General features: G+C 35.2%; 2 protein-coding genes across 2 annotated transcripts; one reads left to right on the forward strand and one right to left on the reverse strand.

Annotated features, from left to right (window-relative positions):
• Positions 1–623: 623 nt before the first annotated feature.
• Positions 624–2,833, reverse strand: LOC139861276 (adenosylhomocysteinase 1-like). The gene is made up of 2 exons (XM_071849642.1): positions 2,057–2,833; positions 624–1,604 (listed from the first exon to the last, which is right to left on the reverse strand). Exons 1-2 carry the CDS (start codon positions 2,765–2,767, stop codon positions 858–860), a joined length of 1,458 nt encoding a protein of 485 aa, XP_071705743.1. The 5' UTR covers positions 2,768–2,833; the 3' UTR covers positions 624–857.
• Positions 2,834–16,403: 13,570 nt separating this feature from the next.
• On the forward strand, positions 16,404–19,340 carry LOC139862775 (serine hydroxymethyltransferase 4). Its single transcript, XM_071851408.1, has 4 exons — positions 16,404–17,139; positions 18,139–18,529; positions 18,618–18,719; positions 18,843–19,340. The coding sequence occupies exons 1-4, from the start codon at positions 16,462–16,464 to the stop codon at positions 19,085–19,087; spliced, it is 1,416 nt and encodes a 471-aa protein (XP_071707509.1). The 5' UTR covers positions 16,404–16,461; the 3' UTR covers positions 19,088–19,340.
• The last annotated feature ends 1,772 nt before the right edge of the window (positions 19,341–21,112 follow it).

Below are 21,112 nucleotides of genomic sequence, written 5' to 3' on the forward strand. Positions count from 1 at the left end.
AAGGGGTTCTAAAATATTCAATAGGCGCATAGAAAATTCGTTTATGTATGAAAAGAACCGCGATAACTAACATCATCAACATATTTATTATTGCAAATAACTCATTCTAATTAGAAAACAAAAGTAAACAAATGGTTAATATGGTAACTTCTAAGTAGTGTAATCTATGTCTTATATGAAAAACTTGAATTTTTGAGTGATGAAAATAAATGGTCATTGGCCATTTTATTGTTATGGGATGTTTTTCAGACAGTAAAGGTATAAACCGTTGCCATTGTATATTTCAGAGTTTAAGTGTAAGATATAGCATATCTATCTTGATATGTATATGTATAGGGGGTGGTATCGTGCATCATTTATATTTCTACTAATAAAAGTGCAAGGTTTAGATCATCTCTATACGAAGTATAACACGTGAACCAGCTGTACACAAGTACTTGTTGATTGCTCAAACTGGTTGTGTTTTGCACTCGCTATAATGGGTCTGATAGTCTCAAGAGACAACTCAATTCGGATTCCAGTTATACATAATACCCAATCCCACTGCAAGAACCATTACAAGTCCAAATCATTCATTCACTTTGATCAAGTATTTTAATCAGTCTGGTATATATTGATAAATGAAAATGGTGCATAAAAACACATTTTTTTCATATTCATATTTAATATCCTCATTCAAGTACTAGGTAAAACCTGTGAATCTGTGTTCCAACAAAATTACATTTTCACACAGCCTTCATCTTGCCCACCAACAACCCCCTCACAAAAATCAATACAGAATCAAACTTATACTTAAAAACAAAACAACCACATATGGTTTCTTCTTCAATTGATGTGCAAACAAACACATTCTTCAATCAGTACCTGTAGTGAGCAGGCTTGTATGGACCCTCAATCGGAATACTAACGTAATCAGACTGGTCCTTGGTCAACTTAGTCAACTTAGCTCCAAGCTGTCCAAGATGAAGTAAAGCAACCTTCTCATCAAGATGCTTGGGCAACACATAAACCTCCTTCTTGTACTTACCGGTTCCCTTCTCATTCCACAGCTCGAGTTGCGCAATCACTTGGTTAGTAAACGAGCACGACATCACAAAACTAGGGTGACCCGTCGCACAACCCAAGTTCATAAGCCTACCTTCAGCCAACACAATCACACCACTCTTGGTTTCCGGGAACACCCATCGGTCCGTTTGGGGTTTAATCGTGATCCTTTTAACACCAGGGTAAGTTTCAAGACCGAGCATGTCGATTTCATTGTCAAAGTGACCAATGTTGCAGACGATTGCGTTGTTCTTCATTTTCTTCATGTGGTCAACCATGATGATGTCCTTGTTACCGGTGGTGGTCACAAAGATGTCAGCTTCTGATAAAACGTCTTCCAAAGTTAAGACTTGGAGACCTTCCATGGTTGCCTGAAGGGCACAGATGGGATCGATTTCAGTGACAATCACACGGGCCCCAGCTTGTTTCATGGCGGAAGCACAACCCTTTCCGACATCTCCGTATCCGCAGACAACTGCAACCTTTCCGGCAATCATGACGTCAGTCGCTCTCATCAAACCATCAGGGAGTGAGTGTCGGCATCCGTACAAGTTATCAAACTGCAAATCATCACAAAATATTAGCACAATAGTACAATACTTCTTATGATGATCAAGTATGCAGATCCATATAAACCCCACCAACACAGGGTCCAATTTCGGCCCATTTAACTTAAATGGAAACATTCGGGTCATTACGATCAATCTAAAATGTATTAAGATGCATAAAAATCTTTGCTTTATTTATGTATAAATTGAAAAACAAGATTTAATGGTGTTACTCAATTGCCCACTAACAGAACTAGAAATTTTGTTTTGACTAGTTACCCAACTCAGCTGACCCGCCCATTTTGCCACATCTAAATCAACAGAATCCAAGTGTGCAGACATAACAGAACATACAATTCAGCACATTTCACTGCACTAATTCTCAGATATAACCATTATCAGACAATTAACAGTCATTAATCAACAAAAACACAAGATCTACAATCAAATTTCATCAAACATACCTTGCTCTTGGTGACAGAGTCATTAACATTAATAGCAGGGAACAACAAAGTTCCATTAGCTTGCATCTGATACAACCTCTTAACACCAGTAGTAGTCTCTTCAGATACACCAACCAATCTCTCCTTCATTTTATGGTACTTTTTAGGATCAACTTGAAGACCCTCCTTAATAATAGACAACACAATCTGAAACTCAGCATTATCCGTAGAAGTCGGGTCGGGTAGCTTTCCGGATTTCGCAAACTCCTCTTCAGCTTTCACTCCTTCATGAATCAACAAAGTAGCATCACCACCGTCGTCCACAATCAGATCAGGTCCACCACCTGGACCCCAATCAAGAGCTCGTTCCGTACACCACCAGTACTCTTGCAGAGTCTCCCCCTTCCACGCGAAAACAGCTGCTGAATCACGTGCGATCGCAGCTGCGGCGTGATCTTGAGTTGAGAAGATGTTGCAGGAACACCATCTGACTTCTGCTCCTAATGCGGTTAATGTTTCGATCAATACACCGGTTTGGATCGTCATGTGAAGTGAACCGGTGATTCGGGCGCCTTTGAAGGGCTGCGAGGGTCCGAATTCGGACCTGCAGGACATCAAACCGGGCATTTCAACTTCGGCTAATTCGAGCTCGAGACGACCGAAATCGGCTAAGGACATGTCCTTGACCTTGTATTCACGGCCGGAAGAAGTTTTCTCGACGTTGAGATCCATGATTAAAAATTAGGGTTAGGGTTTTGAGATACGATCTGAATTTGGAAAGAGAAGAAGAGAAGGAGATTTGGGTTTTTGACGAGAGAATAAGGTGGGGGATGAAGTGTTATAAATAGGTTTCAAAAAGATGAGATTAACGGTCAGGATTAGATCAGGGGTTGGTGGATCTAGTCATAGAAGTAGCAATTTTTTATTTTTTATTTTTTATTAAATTTAAATTAAGAGTAAATGAATTATACCGTTAATGTAAGAGTAAATGTAAGATGTAATGTAATGTGTTATACCGATCCGTTTTAAAAACCTATAATATAATAATATGATATTTACTTATAGTAGGAACCGATTAAAAGACATATTACAAATAGAATTAAAAAAACAATACTTTCTTTACCTGATAACTTCACATCGATCGATTCCACAATAGATATGTGAAAGAAAAATCACGTAACGATATTTTGTGTAACATACATTTTGTGTGAAGGTATGTGAGAAAATGAAGATGCACAATTTTTCTGTTCGTAGAATCAGAAAGAACTACAAAACTAGCATTCTACATATGTTTTCTAATTTTTTTTATTTTATTTTATTTATTTATTGATTTATTTATTTGCGTAAAACATAAATTTGAATTATTAAAATTCGAAGATCAACGATGTTAACAGACCATCGTCTACTTTAATAGTTAGCTACTCTAATGATTAACTACTTAAATAATTTGCTAGATTGTTGTATTTATCCAAATCCAAATGTAGGAATGTTAAATGAAAATTAGAAAAAAAGACAGTACATGTATTTTGACATAACAAAGGGACGATATGTAAAATTAACTCTTTATTTTTACTTCAAAGCTTTTTTGTGGGCTGTACTTTATTTGATGAATCAAGCCGAATTTTAGCCACCATATTAGTTGAGAGTTAGTGGGAGATATTTTGGCAAATATCTTAATTCACAGTGCCACAAGTATAGGATAACATTTCGTGGATCTCATTCTCATACATGTACGCATGTTTTATGACATTATTTTAAGGAGCCATGAAAGAATGGAGTGGTTGGTGGGCATGTGATAACAGCAGTGCGTAGATCTCAGATTCGTTTGTGTCGGTAACGTGAAGTACCGTTACCACCGCACCTCTTTTTGGTCCCTTTACGTAAATGAACAAGATGAAGATGAGTTCCTGCATTTGAGTTATTGCATTTAAAATTTTCATTTATGACTCAAAAGTCATTTATTATACAAATTCATTTCCATTTATACATTTCATAAAACGACAAGTCACATTTCACTAAACGACAAGCACGCAAATAACATGCAAATTACAACACCGATGATTTATAACACGATCAAATTTCAAATCGCCTTTAACTACCCAATGTGCTAGTTCATTTACACCCCCGTTCTGCTAGGTTGTTCCTTTCATTTTGCAAAGTCATCATTGATCATATTTCTACTGCTCGAAAGCCACATGCGAGAAAAAATTCAGAGAGTATACATGAAATCCTCATTTTTTTAAAGCAACAATTATATTTATAAAAGATATGATATGATATGATACAAAGGGAATGAGCTAGCCCAGTAGCAAGCCCAACACACGTTCAGGACGCACACTATACGTGAACTCGAGATACAACAGAAAACAATACAAAATAACTCGAATTACAACAAAAAGGTAGACAGAAGGCATAGATGCGGAGTTTGTATCCCACGCCTTTAAACCAACTAGGAGAGGTATGAATCCGGGTTAGTTAGTCAAACGTTCCAATCTATTGTGGTGCCTTTTATCCTTCTCGAAATCCAATCAAAAGAGCAAACTTGGATCTCATTAAACGCGACCAGAGCGTTCCAACACTTTTCTTGAAACATCTTGTTGTTCCGATTCTACCAAATTAAGTATGAAGTGGTACAAGTATACTGCTTGCCAAATATTAACATCACCTCGAAGAAGCTCATTAATGCTAAAATTTAAGAACTTATCGCGATTCCACCAATTGTAAATCTGAGTCCAAACCACTCATGTCAAGACTTCGGTGGTGTAACGTAATAATGTAATGTATATTTAAATTAATATAATACTTTTAGTTTTATTATGTGAAAGTTATTATTTAATTTATATTAATTATTCGGTGTATTCAAATATTAATTTACATAGTCTAAAAGTGAAAGTGTTACATAGGGATAGGAGTAGGGATGACAATGATCACCTGATCTAATGGATATTCATCTGATTCACCCGATTCATAATGGATATGGATGATATAAATGGATATGGATACAGATATGAACGAACCTATATAGATATGAATATGGATATGGATGAAAAAGTTTCATCCATGAATATAGTCATATACACCCGAAATACATTCATAAATACATAAATATAGATTAGGGATGGCAATGAGCGAGAAAAACCTGTGACCCACGGGTACCCGATCCGTGATGGACAGGTAAAATCACAAAATCTTACCCGCGGGCACGGGTATGGGTAAAAAATTATACCCGCCAACGGGTCGCGGGTACATACTACCCGTCGCGGGTAAAACCCGATCCGCTAATTCATGAGACTTTATTAGATTTATCCGCGAGTTTTTACATATACAATTATCAATTTAAAAGAAATTTTACTTGTAATGCAATAATGATTAAAATATAATATTACATATAAGTAAAAAAAACTTGACTTTCACATCATTTTACATACGTTAATTGTACATATTTGTTTATAATTAATAAAATTTCGTAACTTTCCTAAATAAAATTAATGAAGTTGTATATTATTATTACCCGCGGGTCACGGGTATCCGCGGGTCACGGGCATGTGCGAAATTTTTTTACCCGCGGCGAGTAACGGGTCTCAACGAGCAAAAAAAACAACCCGGCAGGCGGGTCGCGGGTATATAGAACCCGTGCCCATTGCCCGTGGGCGCCATCCCTAATATAGATATATGCAAACACATTTACTTATAAATGCGTTTACAATTAAACATATATTTTTCTTGAAATCATATAATACAATAAAACACATATACATAATCAAATAAAAATACAAATTACACAATTAATTTGTCATAGTTTTTGCTTAATAGTAAGTTTAACAAATTGTGTTATATCTTAAACAATGATTACACATACTTATGAATAAATTTTAATTATGCCACTATAAATTTTTGTTATATTACGTTTTTGTCTTAATCACATATTAGAAAATATTATAACATTTTTTGAATATCAAATGGAAATCCGTTGGCCTTTTTAATCCACTGGATATGGATATTGATGGATGAACTGAAATTAAATGGATATGAATATGGATGAATAAAAAATCTAAATTGATATGGATATAAATACGGCTTCATCTGATCCATATCCGATCCATTGTCATCTCTAATAGGAAGGTGAGCCTAAAAAAAAAATTATATCACATTGGCATAAACTAGATATAGAGAATGACCACAATGGCATCTAGATGATATAGCCAAATGCCAATGAAATAAAATATTGACTTTATACTTTAAGGTAGGGATGTTCTTCGGTTCTGATTTTCGATTTTTCGATTTATTCGTTTTTATTTTTTCGGTTTTGAAACTTATAAATTCAAAATCGAAAACTAATTCGAAACCGAATTCAAATATCTAAACTGAAACCGAACTGAAAACTGAATTATAAATTCGGTTGGTTTTGGTTAAAACCGAATTCAACTTTCAAAATCAAATTGTTGCTTTTTTCTCTACGAGATGAACAAACATTATCGTATTAATTTTGTAATATATTATAATACAATACATATTATATCAAGAAAATAAACAAATTCAATAACCAAAAGAAAGTCGATTTGAATTGATTACATGTATAATAATGTGGAGAGAAAGAAATTAGAAAAAAATATGAATGGATAATCTAAATAGGATTTCAAATTCGAGTAAATATACCTTGACTTGAAGAGGTAATTATCTACTCAATTCCTATATCTAACACATGTATACAATTATATTAATAACTTAATATATTTATTTAATAACGTCTAAATTGAATTCGGTTTTATATTCGGTTTTCGGTTAACCAAATTTAGGAATTTCAAAACCAAAAACCTAATTTGAATTCGATTTTCGATTTCGCTCGATTCGAAAATCATTTTACAATTCGGTTTGAATTTTTCTACTTTGATTTCGATTTGGTGTTCGGTTCAAACGGTTTTAACCAAACCGATGAACACCCATACTTTAAAACCTTTTTTTTTCACTTAATGATTTGTTTTCGTACAACTCTTAAATCAGTAATTAAAATTGTTATTTTTTGTCACTTAATCTGAAAATTGATTTGTGTGCAGAAGACATAAAAAATACACCTCGCTTCAAACATAGGGTGCGTTTGTTTGTCTCTTAATGGAATGGTTCAATGCTGAATGCTGAACCATTCAGCATTCATTGCGTTGTTTCTGACCTCTGAATGACATATGATGCTGAATAGTTCAGAATTCAGTGTTGAACCATTCAGAGATGAAACACTCTCTTAACCATTAAAAGCCTAAATTTTCTGTAATTTACTTCTCAAATCCTATCCTGAACACTTAACTAACAAGTATATTGAATATTTTATTCATATTACACTTTGATAAAGTAATTTTACTCAGTTATATCGTTCATTATAAATGATTATCAAACAACTTATTTTCATTTAGAACAAACTTTATTCAATGGGTTTGAATTAATCAGATTCTAAATTATTTAATTTTAAATCATTCAGTTTTATTAAACGCATTCATACTCAAAATAACTTAATGAAAAATAATATAAAAAGGTAGACAGCCACCGTAGTACCGTACCACTATAAAAATGTGCTGAAAACACTTGAGGGTTGGTGAGCCTAAAAAGACTATACTACCCTTTTCACCAACTCACTTACCAACCATTTGGAAAGTGTCTCTGAAGTAAGTTGCGTTTATTGAAATAATGGCAACTCTTTTTACCAACATAAAGAGTGACATCATGACATCGTTTCACTATTAAATTGAAACAAGTAACCTAAATCAAGCTTGCCACGTTGGCCATTTCAGACCCACAATTTGTTGATAACCAAAAACTGGTTACGAGTTTAGATAATTTCTTCGAATTTTAAAAGACAAAATCGATTCAGTCCGTATGTTATTTGATTACTCCGTATAAAACATAAAATTCAATTAATCAATAGCAAATCAATATTATAGTAAGTTTTATTTTTATTTTAATAGTAATAATATATTATTGTTATTTTATAAATTAATGGAAGTATAGTTAACGGTAAATGAAGGTTGGTTTCTTGACTCCGTGACTTTTCTCCTATTTCTAAAATAGTCATCCTCTTTCTACTTTTTCCCCACTAACTCTTTTGCTTGCTAATTACGACACCAAATCATATTTTTTGCTATAGATCTTACTTGACATATCATATGCTTTTTTTCTAGCTTTCAACCAACTATTTAAAGATACGTTTGGCAAAATCAAATTGAACATCGGGCATGTAAAAAAATCATGAAAAATTTGATTCTACCATTTTCATGACGTCCCTTTATTTATTTATTTATTTTTTGATCGAAAGTTCTTTCGGAAGCAGTCTCTCTATCCATAGAACATTGAGAGGAAAGACTTTCTCTACTCTTAGAGTGTCTCACTATGAGAAGAGAAATGACTTTTCTTTATTCTATGATGGAGGAAGGACTTTCTACATCTTATCTCCCTCATACCCTACTTAAGTGGGATTGAGTTTTGTTGTTGTTGTTGGCAAAACTAACTACACTGTAGTAGTTAGAGCCAGAAGACGTTTCATATATGATTTTTCAATGCGAAATTGCTTCACATGACTTGGGGAAAATTATTGGCTGGATTTACGGCTCCAATAATGGCAATGTATCGACCGCATTTGGTCTTGGGTGGATGATGTTAATATAATCTAAACAAGCATCGAAATTTAAAAGATGCTCTTGAATGCTATTACTCTGTCTAGCTTGTGAAGTATATGAAAATTTGGGAAAAATATTATCTTAAAACACATCGCCTTAAGAAATTCTCTCACTACAGACAACATCGTAATCTACTCGTACGATTGGTTGTATAGAAGATTCAAAAAAAAAAAAAAAAGTTGGAAATATAGATTGGAGTACGTGGATTAAAAACTCAAAACTCGTAATTAATTTATATCTTCTTGCTAGTTTTGTGGTTTATATAAAACAACACAAATTTGTTTGAAAGACTATTTCGACATCGAATACTTTCATTTGTCACACACACGTTAGGATGAAACTCTTCACACACCATCGCCGCATTGGGTACCCGGTGTGTTTTGGATTAAATCGAGTGACATAGGACATACACATTTAATTACCACAACAGAATCCTTGAGAAAACGCCAATGGATTGGAACCTGTGCCAACTAGGATTCAAATACAATTCAGAGCTTATACCACCCACGCAATGCCTCGGTGATATATAAAACAACACAAATACATTCAATCAATGAAATATGTTATAACATCATTATCATTATACATATTGTACTGGTGTAGAAATTACCCTACTACACTACTTAAAACCTCATTTTGATTACATATATTTACTTTGTACAAGATTCTAAAAAAAGTGATACAACTCGAAATTGTTCAAATATAAGTGTAACAATTAACTTAATGTTTGTACTGAAAATTACCACATGTATAATAGAAGTTGACAAATTGTCAAATACGACAGCAAAATTTAGCTTATACGGAGTAATAACTATCTATACAAATCAACAGCATTGCATCAAAACCAACAAAATTGAAATTAAAATCACTCAACAGACACTTCTACTCAATTTTGTGTCAATTCTATGAAAAATTAACATTGATATCTCAACCAACACTCACAAGCCACAATAACCTTATTCATTTAAGGTTGTGTTTGACATAGTATTAATTCTATGAGAAAAAAAGTAACATTGATGTTAAGCCGTTTTATTTAAGAAAACTTCATTATATTACTCCGAATATGATGCTTAATTTAAATTAACTTACATATATAAATTTTTGTTTTAACTATTTTGTCAAATACTTATAAAAATTAAGTTAACTTACAACTATATAAAATAACTTCAGTAACATACTTTAATTACCATATACACTAAAACTCATAGGTCCATAAACAGTAAACAGTTGCTATGACTTTTGAAATTGTAAACAAACTCAAACTTGTTAAATTCAGTAGGCTTATAACTACCTTTAGTGGCTTGATTTTTGATGTTATAATTCAGTAGACTTATAACTGCCTTTAGTTGTTTGATTCTTGATTAAGAATGCTAATAATGAAGTGTAAGAGCAAAGATGATAATGAAGAGAAAGAAAGAAACACTTTGTAAGTGTGAGAAAATGGTGCAAGTTTAATGCTTGCATTCATGGCTATTTATAGCAAAAATATCACAAGTTTAGGTAATACAATAATATTACTTTTGTGTATCAATAATTGACTATCCATTTATATATATATTTATATATTATAACACTCCCCCTTGGATAGCAATTTTGTTTGTTGAAGATCAACTGTAAGTTACTGCCTCGTTAAAAACCTTGCTAAAGAAAATCCAGTGGGAAAAAAAACTTTAGCTAAGGGAAAAAGAATGCAGCATGGAGTTGACTCCCCCTCAAGTAGACATCGCTTCAGTTGTTACATCTTTTGAACATGTCTCATACCAATGTTATGAACGTGTGTTCTGAAAATAGCAGTTGGAAGTGCTTTCGTGAAAAGATCAGCAGAGTTTTTGCTGGATTGAACATATCTCATTTCAATCTCGTTGTCCTTAATGAGATTTTGAGTGTATGAGAAGAATCTAGGAGGTATGTGTTTGGTTCGGTCACTTTTGATATACCCTTCTTTCATATGTGCTATGCAAGCTGCATTATCTTCATAGATAATTGTTGGACTTTTATCGCGTTCTAGTCCACAAGAATCAGTAATGATTTGTGTCATTGATCTCAACCAAAAACATTCCCGAGTAGCTTCATGTAATGCAATCACTTCGGCATGATTTGATGATGTAGCAACAAGTGTTTGTTTTGAGAACGCCATGATATTGCAGTACCTCCATTTAGGAATACATATCCAGTTTGAGATTTAGCTTTATGTGGATCAGATAAATAACATGCATCAGCATAACCAACCAAATCTTGTTTTGATTCGTTAGAATAAAATAATCCTAAATCAGTAGTTCCTCGAAGGTATCGAAATATGTGTTTGATCCCATTCCAGTGTCTTTTGGTAGGAGCAGAGCTGAACCTTGCCAACAAATTAACTGCAAAAGAAATGTCAGGTCTTGTACAATTTGTAAGATACATAAGAGCTCCAATTGCACTAAGATATGGTACTTCTGGTCCAAGAATATCTTCATGATCTTCACATGGACGAAATGGATCAGTTTCAACATTGAGTGATCTAACAACCATAGGAGTACTTAATGGTTTTGCCTTGTCCATATTGAAACGTTTCAGAATCTTTTCAGTATATGTTGTTTGATGTACAAGTAAACCATTAGGCATATGCTCAATTTGTAAACCAAGACAATACTTGATTTTTCCGAGATCTTTCATTTCAAATTCTTTCTTTAGAAGTTGAATGGCTTCGTGGATCTCTTTATTTGTACCTATGATGTTAAGATCATCAACATAAACAGCTATGATCACATATCCGGATGTTGTTTTCTTAATGAAAACACAAGGACAAGTAAGGTTATTTGTATACCCTTTGCTTATCAAGTAATCACTTAATCGGTTATACCACATACGTCCCGATTGTTTTAACCCATATAAAGATCTTTGTAATTTAATCGAATACATTTCTTTGGGTTTTGCATTTGATGCTTCTGGTACCTTAAATCCTTCAGGTATCTTCATATATATATCACTATCAAGTGATCCATATAGATAAGCAGTCACAACATCCATGAGATGCATTTCTAAATTTTTAGAAACTGCCAGGCTGATTAAGTATCTAAAAGTAATTGCATCCATAACAGGGGAATAAGTTTCTTCATGATCAATTCTCGGTCGTTGAGAAAAACCTTGAGCTACAAGTCTAGCTTTATACCTTGTAACTTCATTTTTCTCATTTCTTTTTCGGACAAAAATCCATCTGTATCCTACAGGTTTCACATCTTTAGGAGTGAGAATGATGGATCCGAAAACTTTTCTTTTATTGAGTGATTCTAATTCAGCTCGTATTGCTTCTTTCCATTGAGCCCAATAATGTCTATTTTGACATTCAACCATAGATGTTGGTTCTGGATCATCATCATTATTCATGATGTCATATGCAACATTAAATGAAAATTTCTCATCAAGATTTTTCATTTCATTTCGGTTCCATAATATTTTTGAATGTGCATAATTGATTGCAATTTCTGTATTAACATCATCAATCTCCTCTGCAGTAGGAGTACTGATTTGTGGTTCTTCTTGAACACTTTCTTTTACCTTATTATCAGCTGATTTTCTTTTTCGAGGATTTTTATCTTTGGAACCAACTGGTCTCCCACGTTTCAGACGTGGCATAGATTCTTGAGTGACTACATTATCAGTTTTCCGATTTGGAATCTCAACTCGAGCTGGAGTATTAACTGCTGGTATATATGATTTAGTCACCCTTTTTGTATCTGTGAATGCATCAGGCAATTGATTTGCAAGTTATTGTATATGCATTATCTTTTGAACTTCTATCTCGCATTCTTTTGTGCGAGGATCAAGATACTTTAATTGAGGTTCACACCATGAAACTTCATTTTCTTTATTTTTTATTTCTCCCCCTAATCTAGGAAACAATGTTTCATTAAAATGACAATCAGCAAAACGTGCTGTAAAAACATCACCTGTCATAGGTTCAATATACCTTATGATTGAAGATGTTTCATATCCAACATATATTCCGAACCTCCTTTGAGGACCCATTTTTGTACGTTGTGGTGGCGCAATTGGAACATATACTGCACAACCAAATGTTCTAAGGTGGGAAATATTTGGCTCTTGACCAAAAGCAAGTTGTAGGGGGGAATATTTATGACTTGCACTTGGTCTGATGCGAATCAATGCAGCAGCATGTAAAATTGCATGACCCCATATAGATACAGGGAGTTTTGTTCTCATTATCAATGGTCTAGCGATTAACTGTAAACGTTTAATCAGTGACTCGGCTAAACCATTTTGTGTATGCACATGAGCAACAGAATGTTCAACAACAATTCCTATAGACATGCAATAGTCATTAAATGCTTGAGATGTAAACTCACCAGCATTATCAAGTCTCACCTTTTTAATGATGTAATCAGGAAAATGTGCTCTCAATTTAATAATTTCGGCAAGAAATTTTGCAAATGCCACATTACGGCTTGATAACAGACAAACATGAGACCATCTACTAGATGCGTCTATTAGGACCATGAAATATCTAAATGGTCCACATGGTGGATGAATTGGTCCACAAATATCACCTTGAATTCTTTCAAGAAATATTGGTGATTCTTTCTCAACCTTAAGTGGTGAGGGTCTAGTTATCAATTTTCCAAGAGAGCAAGATATACATGGAACCATTGTATCATGAAGGATTTTTCTATCCTTCAGTGGATGTCCATGTGTACATTCAATAATTCTTTTCATCATTGTTGATCCTGGATGGCCCAATCTGTTATGCCATAAATTAAATACACCAGGATCAATATACTTTTCTTTAATCACCATATGTGCTTCTGGTACATTTATATGTGTATAATGTAATCCAGAATTAAGTCTTGGCAGTTTTTCAATCACGTGATTCTTGTTAGTGATACTTAAATATTTCTCATTTTCTGCCGTTACTGACTGATAATCATATCCATTAAGGTATATGTCAGAAAAACTCAATAAATTTCTGCTTGACTTAGGAGAGAATAAGGCATTATTAATTAAAAATGTTGTACCGTTTGGTAATATGAATTTTGCCTTTCCTATCCCTTCTATCAAGTTAGCAGCACCTGATATTGTATGTATAGTTCCTTCCGTTGGTTTCAAATCAATGAAATATTTTTCAGATTTAAGTATAGTGTGTGTAGTACTACTATCTGCTATACAGAGATCTCCACTACTTGATTGATGTTGTGTTCCAGTAGAATTCATATTAAACTTCATATATAAGAAACAAACAGTAAGTATATAAATGTTACACAAAATGTTTATTACACACAAATAGATAAAACTGAAACATTTGACATACATAGAATTGAAACATCAAACATAGAACTGGAACATTTGATAAAACATATAGAACTGAAACATTTGAGAAAACATAATGACAAAGGTTAAATCGTTTTATTTATAAAAGAAACGTATTAATTTAATTCAAGAAATCTTCATATAAATCAGATGGTTGCTCAGTGACTGTTGGATCAATAGTATCCACAAAATTTACTTCCTTTTCTTTACCTTTCAGCGAATCCTGATACATCTTAACAAGATGTTTAGATGTTCGGCAAGTATTAGCCCAGTGGCCCATTCTACCACATCTGTAACAAGATTCTTCAGAATTTTTAGAAGAATTTTCTTCAACATCTTGTTTAGTGGGCTTGTTTTGTGGTTGATATTTATATTTTCGTGGATTATTATTTCTTTGACCACCACGGCCATGACCACGGCCACGTCCACGCCCATTCCCATTACCATAAGGATGGTTTCTACCATAGTTATGGCTTTTGGCATGATGATGGCGTTGGTTATTATAACCACGACCTTGCCCGCGTTCTTGTCCCTGTTTATAATTATTTGCAGTATTTGCTTCAGGGATTGCAAGTGTACCAGTAGGACGAGATTGCTGATTTTTCATTAATAGCTCATCATTTTGCTCTGCAACCAAGAGATATGAATTAAGTTCAGGATATGTGTTGAACTTTAGCATTCTCAAATTTCTTTGCACTGTGATGTTGGCAGCATTCATTGTGGAGAAAGTTTTCTCCAACATGTCTGCATCACTTATTTCATGTCCACAGAATTTAAGTTGTGAGACTGTATTATACAGAGCTGAGCTGTATTCATTTACTTTCTTAAAGTCTTGGAACCTTAATGTTCTCCATTGATCCATAGCAGCTGGAAGTAAAATTTCTCTTTGATTATTGAATCTGCTTTTGAGACTTTCCCATAAAACATGGGGATCTTCTACAGTCACATAATTATTTTGTAAGCATTCATCAATATGTTGATGAATAAAGCAACATGCCGTTGCTTGTTCTTTTTCAGAACAAGTGTTGTTTTCATTTATGGTTTCAAGAATGCCCATTGATTTAAGATGCATTTTTACTTTTATAACCCATGGCATGTAGTTGTTTTCCGTTGATTCTAAAGGAGTAAATTTAAGCTTTTCCAGATTCGACATTTTCTATTATCAAAAATTAAAACAAACAACATGATAAATTAGAGTCAATTTATATTCATAAGTATATAAACATTAAACATAAATTTAATATAACATAAATGATAAGTAGGCGACAGTGTCGACCATATGTAAGCAATCATAAATAAATGTTATATAACATAAATGATAATTAGGTGACAGTTTCGACCATATAAATGTTAGATAATAGAAATATAAATGTTAGTAACATAAATGATAATTAGGCTACAGTGTCGACCATATATTATTCAGGTGGTATAACCGACCATATATCATTTAGGTGGCAGAGCCAACCATAATTAGTATTAAGATTATCGTGCTGATAACGTGTTATAATTCAGTAGGCTTATAACTACCTTTAGTGGTTTGATTTTTGATGTTATAATTCAGTAGGCTTATAACTACCTTTAGTGGTTTGATTCTTGATTAAGAATGCTAATAATGAAGTGTAAGAGCAAAGATGATAATGGAGAGAAAGAAAGAAACACTTTGTAAGTGTGAGAAAATGGTGCAAGTTTAATGCTTGCATTCATGGCTATTTATAGCAAAAATATCACAAGTTTAGGTAATACAATAATATTACTTTTGTGTATCAATAATTGACTATCCATTTATATATATATATATTTATATATTATAACAAAACTAAGGGTCTATTTGTTGGTCTTAATTGAATGGTTCAACGTTGAAGGTTAAATCATTAGAATTTAGCGCGTCTGTTTCCAACATCTGAATGACATATGATGCTAAATGGTTCAACATTCAGTGCTGATCAACCATTCATAGTTGAAACACTCTCTTAACTATTAAGCACCCGTAATATCCTCCTCAAATCATATCAAGAACACTTAACAAATAAGTATAATGGAATTTTTATTGGTTTAACACGCTAATAAGTTAATTTTACTAAGTTAACATCGTATATTCATTATGATTATGAAAGAACTTATTTTCATTCAGAATCAAATTTATTCAGTTTTATCAAACACAATTTAATTCGTTAAACAAAAGGTATCCATAAACGTTCACTCAATCACCACTCCCCACTCATTCTTCATCCCTCACCAAATGACCAAACACAAACACAAAAATCTAGAAATCCTCTAAACTTTAAGGACTGAAATGGTAAATCTACATTCTACAAGGACCAAATCTATAAATCTTCAAACTTCATTTCGCCTATTAAAACCCTCTCCCCATTTACAAAAAACCTCGAACCACTCCAACTAACTTCTCTTCTTTCTCCCTCTAAAACCCTCCCGAATCCACAACCCGGCTCGAACACCATCATGGATCCCGTCGACGTTTGGGGAAACACGCCGTTGAACGCCGCCGACCCCGAAATCTTCGACTTAATCGAAAAAGAAAAACGCCGTCAATGTCGCGGTATCGAACTCATTGCATCAGAAAATTTCACATCATTCGCCGTTATCGAAGCCTTAGGTTCCCCGTTAACCAACAAATACTCCGAAGGTATGCCCGGTAACCGTTACTACGGTGGCAACGAATTCATCGACCAAATCGAGAACATGTGCCGTGCACGTGCCTTACAAGCTTACCGTTTAGATCCATCGAATTGGGGTGTTAACGTTCAACCTTATTCAGGGTCACCCGCGAATTTTGCAGCGTACACTGCTTTGCTAAACCCACATGATAGAATAATGGGTTTGGATCTACCTTCGGGTGGGCATTTGACCCATGGGTATTATACTTCCGGGGGTAAAAAGATATCGGCAACTTCAATTTATTTTGAAAGTTTGCCGTATAAGGTGAATTCGACAACTGGGTTTATTGATTATGATAAAATGGAAGAGAAAGCTTTGGACTTTAGACCTAAATTGATCATTTGTGGTGGAAGTGCTTACCCTAGAGATTGGGATTACAAAAGAATTAGGGAAATTGCTGATAAATGTGGTGCTCTTATGCTTTGTGATATGGCTCATATCAGTGGTCTTGTTGCTGCTCAGGTATATATCTATTTATTATATTTGTGAATGCCTTTGTTTTGTTGTTCACTGTATTCATAAATCTGTATTTGGTTTATAAAGGTTTGTGATTGAGTTTAGATTTGGGGATTTTAGCTAATGGATCTTGGATTGGTATGAGGTTAAGTCTTGATCTGCATTTGAAGCAGTGTTAATTTGATTTACATTCAGGGTTTTAAAATGACAAATATTTATGGATTAATAGGAGAAATGTATTGAGTTTGTTAGTTAGTTATTGACCATGATGATTCTTAGGTCTGCATTTGAACTTTATGTTTAGCAGAATTTGTATTTAAAACCCTGTTACATTATTTGCAAGTTTTAGTACATGTGATTTTAAGAAGTTGTGATTTGGTTCAGCGGTTGGTGGTAGGGAGGTCAGGAGTTCGACCCCGTTGGCTACATATTAACCCACAATTTCATCTCTGCCATGAAGTTCCACCCATGACGCCTTTCCCACATCGCGTTGGGGGTAAAGGGTAGGGGGTTTTACCGTCAATGCCCGGTATGGGATTGGTGTGGGTTTCTTCCTGGGCCCGCAGTTGGGGGCGGGTATAACTGTGTAAGAGATGAAAGCGTGGGTGGTTAAGTACCCTGGTTGATCCCAACAACTGTCCAAAAAAAGTACATGTGATCTTAAGCTTGTATGAGCATGATCTACATTTAGGTGGCTAGATCGATATAGATCTATAAATTAAGGTTTGAAAATTGTTGAATTTATATCACAAGTTATTCATCATGATTCCGGATCATTATTAAAATGTCAGATCTTTAATATTTTCACATATTTGTGTTGGTAAATACTACTCCTATATGTATCTTGGATATTACGGAGTATGTGATAAATAAGCATTTCAATAAGGGGTAATTTTGTAATTTTTTCTTTTGGGTTGAGTTCTGATTTCAGAATGTCAATCCTCTCATTTTATCGCGACTGGTAATTATAATAATGATTATTATTATCTTTGTGATATATAACAGGAAGCTGCAGATCCATTTGAGTACTGTGATGTGGTGACAACCACCACCCACAAGAGTCTAAGGGGACCAAGAGCCGGCATGATCTTTTACCGCAAGGGTCCAAAACCACCAAAGAAGGGTCAACCCGAAGGTGCAGTCTACGACTTCGAAGACAAGATTAACTTTGCTGTTTTCCCAGCTCTTCAAGGTGGTCCCCACAACCACCAAATTGGTGCACTTGCTGTTGCATTGAAACAAGCTATGTCTCCTGGTTTCAAGGCTTATGCTAAACAAGTTAGGGCCAATGCAGTTGCACTTGGTAACTACTTGATGAGCAAAGATTACAAGCTCGTCACTGGTGGAACCGAAAACCATCTTGTTTTGTGGGATCTTCGTCCTCTTGGCTTGACCGGTAAAGGCTAATGATGGCTAAAACTTTAACCTTTTTTAGAAGTTGTTATTGGTTTGTGATTTCTTATGTTTGGTTCTGGTTTTTGCAGGCAACAAGGTTGAGAAGCTTTGTGATCTTGCCAACATTACTGTTAACAAGAACGCTGTGTTTGGTGACAGCAGTGCTTTGGCTCCAGGCGGTGTTCGTATTGGTATGCATACATTTGTTTAATTCAATTTATTTTTACTTTTTTTTTTTTTTTTTTTTTTTTTTTTTTTTTTGTGTGTGTGTGTATAAAATGTTGTTATTGAATGATTTTGTTGGTGTTTTTTAGGTACACCTGCAATGACATCAAGGGGTTTAGTTGAGAAGGACTTTGAGCAAATTGGCGAATTTCTTCACCGTGCGATTCAAATCACTTTAAGCATTCAGAAGGAATTTGGAAAATTGTTGAAGGATTTCAACAAGGGTTTGGTAAACAACAAGGATATTGAACAGCTAAAGGTTGACGTTGAGAAGTTTTCAGGCTCGTTTGATATGCCCGGATTCTCATTGGCCAACATGAAGTACAAGGATTAAGCGTTTGAAGAAGAATTCGAATGAATGGTTGTGATGTTATAAGTAGAATGTTTTTCTGGTTTTTAATGATTAAAGAAGGAAAGATGGATTATATGTTAAAAATGTTTGATTTGGTTGGAAGACAATAAACTATCACATGTCATGAACTTCCGTTTCCACTTCAATATGTAGATTACTGATTTTGTTTAGTATATCTTAATCCGAATTTAGCATAACTGGGGTCAAGTTTCTCATTTAAAGCAACCTCATGGTCTTCAAAATTCATATTTCTTTGAGAATATGTTCTAAATCATTTTGACTGAGTTTAGTATATTCAAGTTTGGCCTCTCTAAGTTAACTTAAAGCTAAAAAACAGTCTGTGTCTTTTCATCTTTGTTAAGTTATATATCCGAAAAAATACAAATGTAGTCTATAAATTTATTGTTTATATGTTATTATAGATATATAAAGTTGACATAATAAAGTCTATAAATTTATTGCTTATTGTTTAATGCTTATATGACTATGACTTATTTTTTTTAACGGCAATTGCAGTTTTATTACTCTTAAAACACTAGAAGGCAAAAGCAACTGCGTAAGACACTGACATCTCCCATGTAAATGGTGGAGGACATGTCCCGTGTCAGAGGTGGATGACATGCCCTATGTCGAAAGTGGACGAAATTCACCATGTCGGAGGTGGATGACATGACACATGTTGATAGAGAAGGACATGCCTTATGTCGGAGGTTGAGGACATGCCACATGTTGGAGGTACAGGATATGCTCCGTGTCGATGGTGGAGGACATGCCCCATATCGAAGGTAGAAGACATCCCCATGACGAACGTAGAGGATAAGCCCCTTGTGGGAGGTGGACGACATGCTCCATGTCGATGATGAAGTACATGCCCTATGTCGATGGTTGAGGACATGCCCAATGTCGATGGTTGAGTACATGTCCAATGTAGATGGTGAAGGACATGCCCCATGCCGATGGTGGAGGACATGCCCCATGTTGGCGGTGGGGATCATGCTCCATGTTGGAGGCGGAGGACATGTCCCAAGTCGGAGGTGGAGGAAATACCCCTTGTCCATGGTGAAGGATATACTCCATGTTGGAGGTGGAGGACGTGTCACACGTCGATGGTGGAGGACATGCATCATGTGTGAGGTGGAGAACATTCCCTGTATTGAAGGCAAAGGAAATGTCCCATGTCAATGGTGGACATGCTCCATATCGATAGTAGAGGACAACCCCGTATCGGAAGTAGAGGGCATGTCACATGTCGATGGTGGAGGACATGCTCCATATCGGAGATGGAGGATATACTCCATGTCTGAGGTGGATGACATTCCCCATGCCGATGATAGGGGACATGCCCCATGTAGCTTGTGGAGGACATGCCCCTTGTCGATGGTGGAGTGCATGCCTCATGTCCGAGGAGATGTACATGCCCGATGTCCAAGGTGGAAGACATGCCCCTTGTCGAAGGTAGAGGACACTCCCCATGTCGATGATGGAAAACATGCCCCATGTCGATGGTATGGGATATGCTCAATGTTGGGTTAGAGGGCATGCCTCATGTCTATGATGGAGGACACGCCTCATGTCCGAAGAGAAGGACATGCCCTATGTACGAGGTGGAGGACAAGCCATTTGTCGATGGTGGAAGACATGGACCATACCAATTGGAGGACATTTCCCATGTTGGTGGTGGAGTACATGCCTCGTATCGATGGTGGAGGACATACCCCATGTCGACGGTTGAGGACATGTCCATGGTGGAGGACATGCCTCATGTGGGAAGTGGAGGACATGCCCCATGTCGGAAGTGGAGGACATGTCCTATGTTGATGGTGGATGAGATGCTCATGTCGAAGTTGGTGGACATGTGCCATGTCGGGGATGAAGTACATGACCCATTTAAGAGGTGGAGGAGATGACCCATGTCGGAGGTGGATGACATGCCTCTTGTCGATGGTTGTGGACATGCCCCATATCGGAAGTCGAGGACATGCCCCATGTCGTAGGTGGAGAACATGC

Source organism: Rutidosis leptorrhynchoides, chromosome 8 (genome assembly GCF_046630445.1).
Source record: "Rutidosis leptorrhynchoides isolate AG116_Rl617_1_P2 chromosome 8, CSIRO_AGI_Rlap_v1, whole genome shotgun sequence".
In the NCBI taxonomy this organism is placed as follows: Eukaryota; Viridiplantae; Streptophyta; class Magnoliopsida; order Asterales; family Asteraceae; genus Rutidosis; species Rutidosis leptorrhynchoides.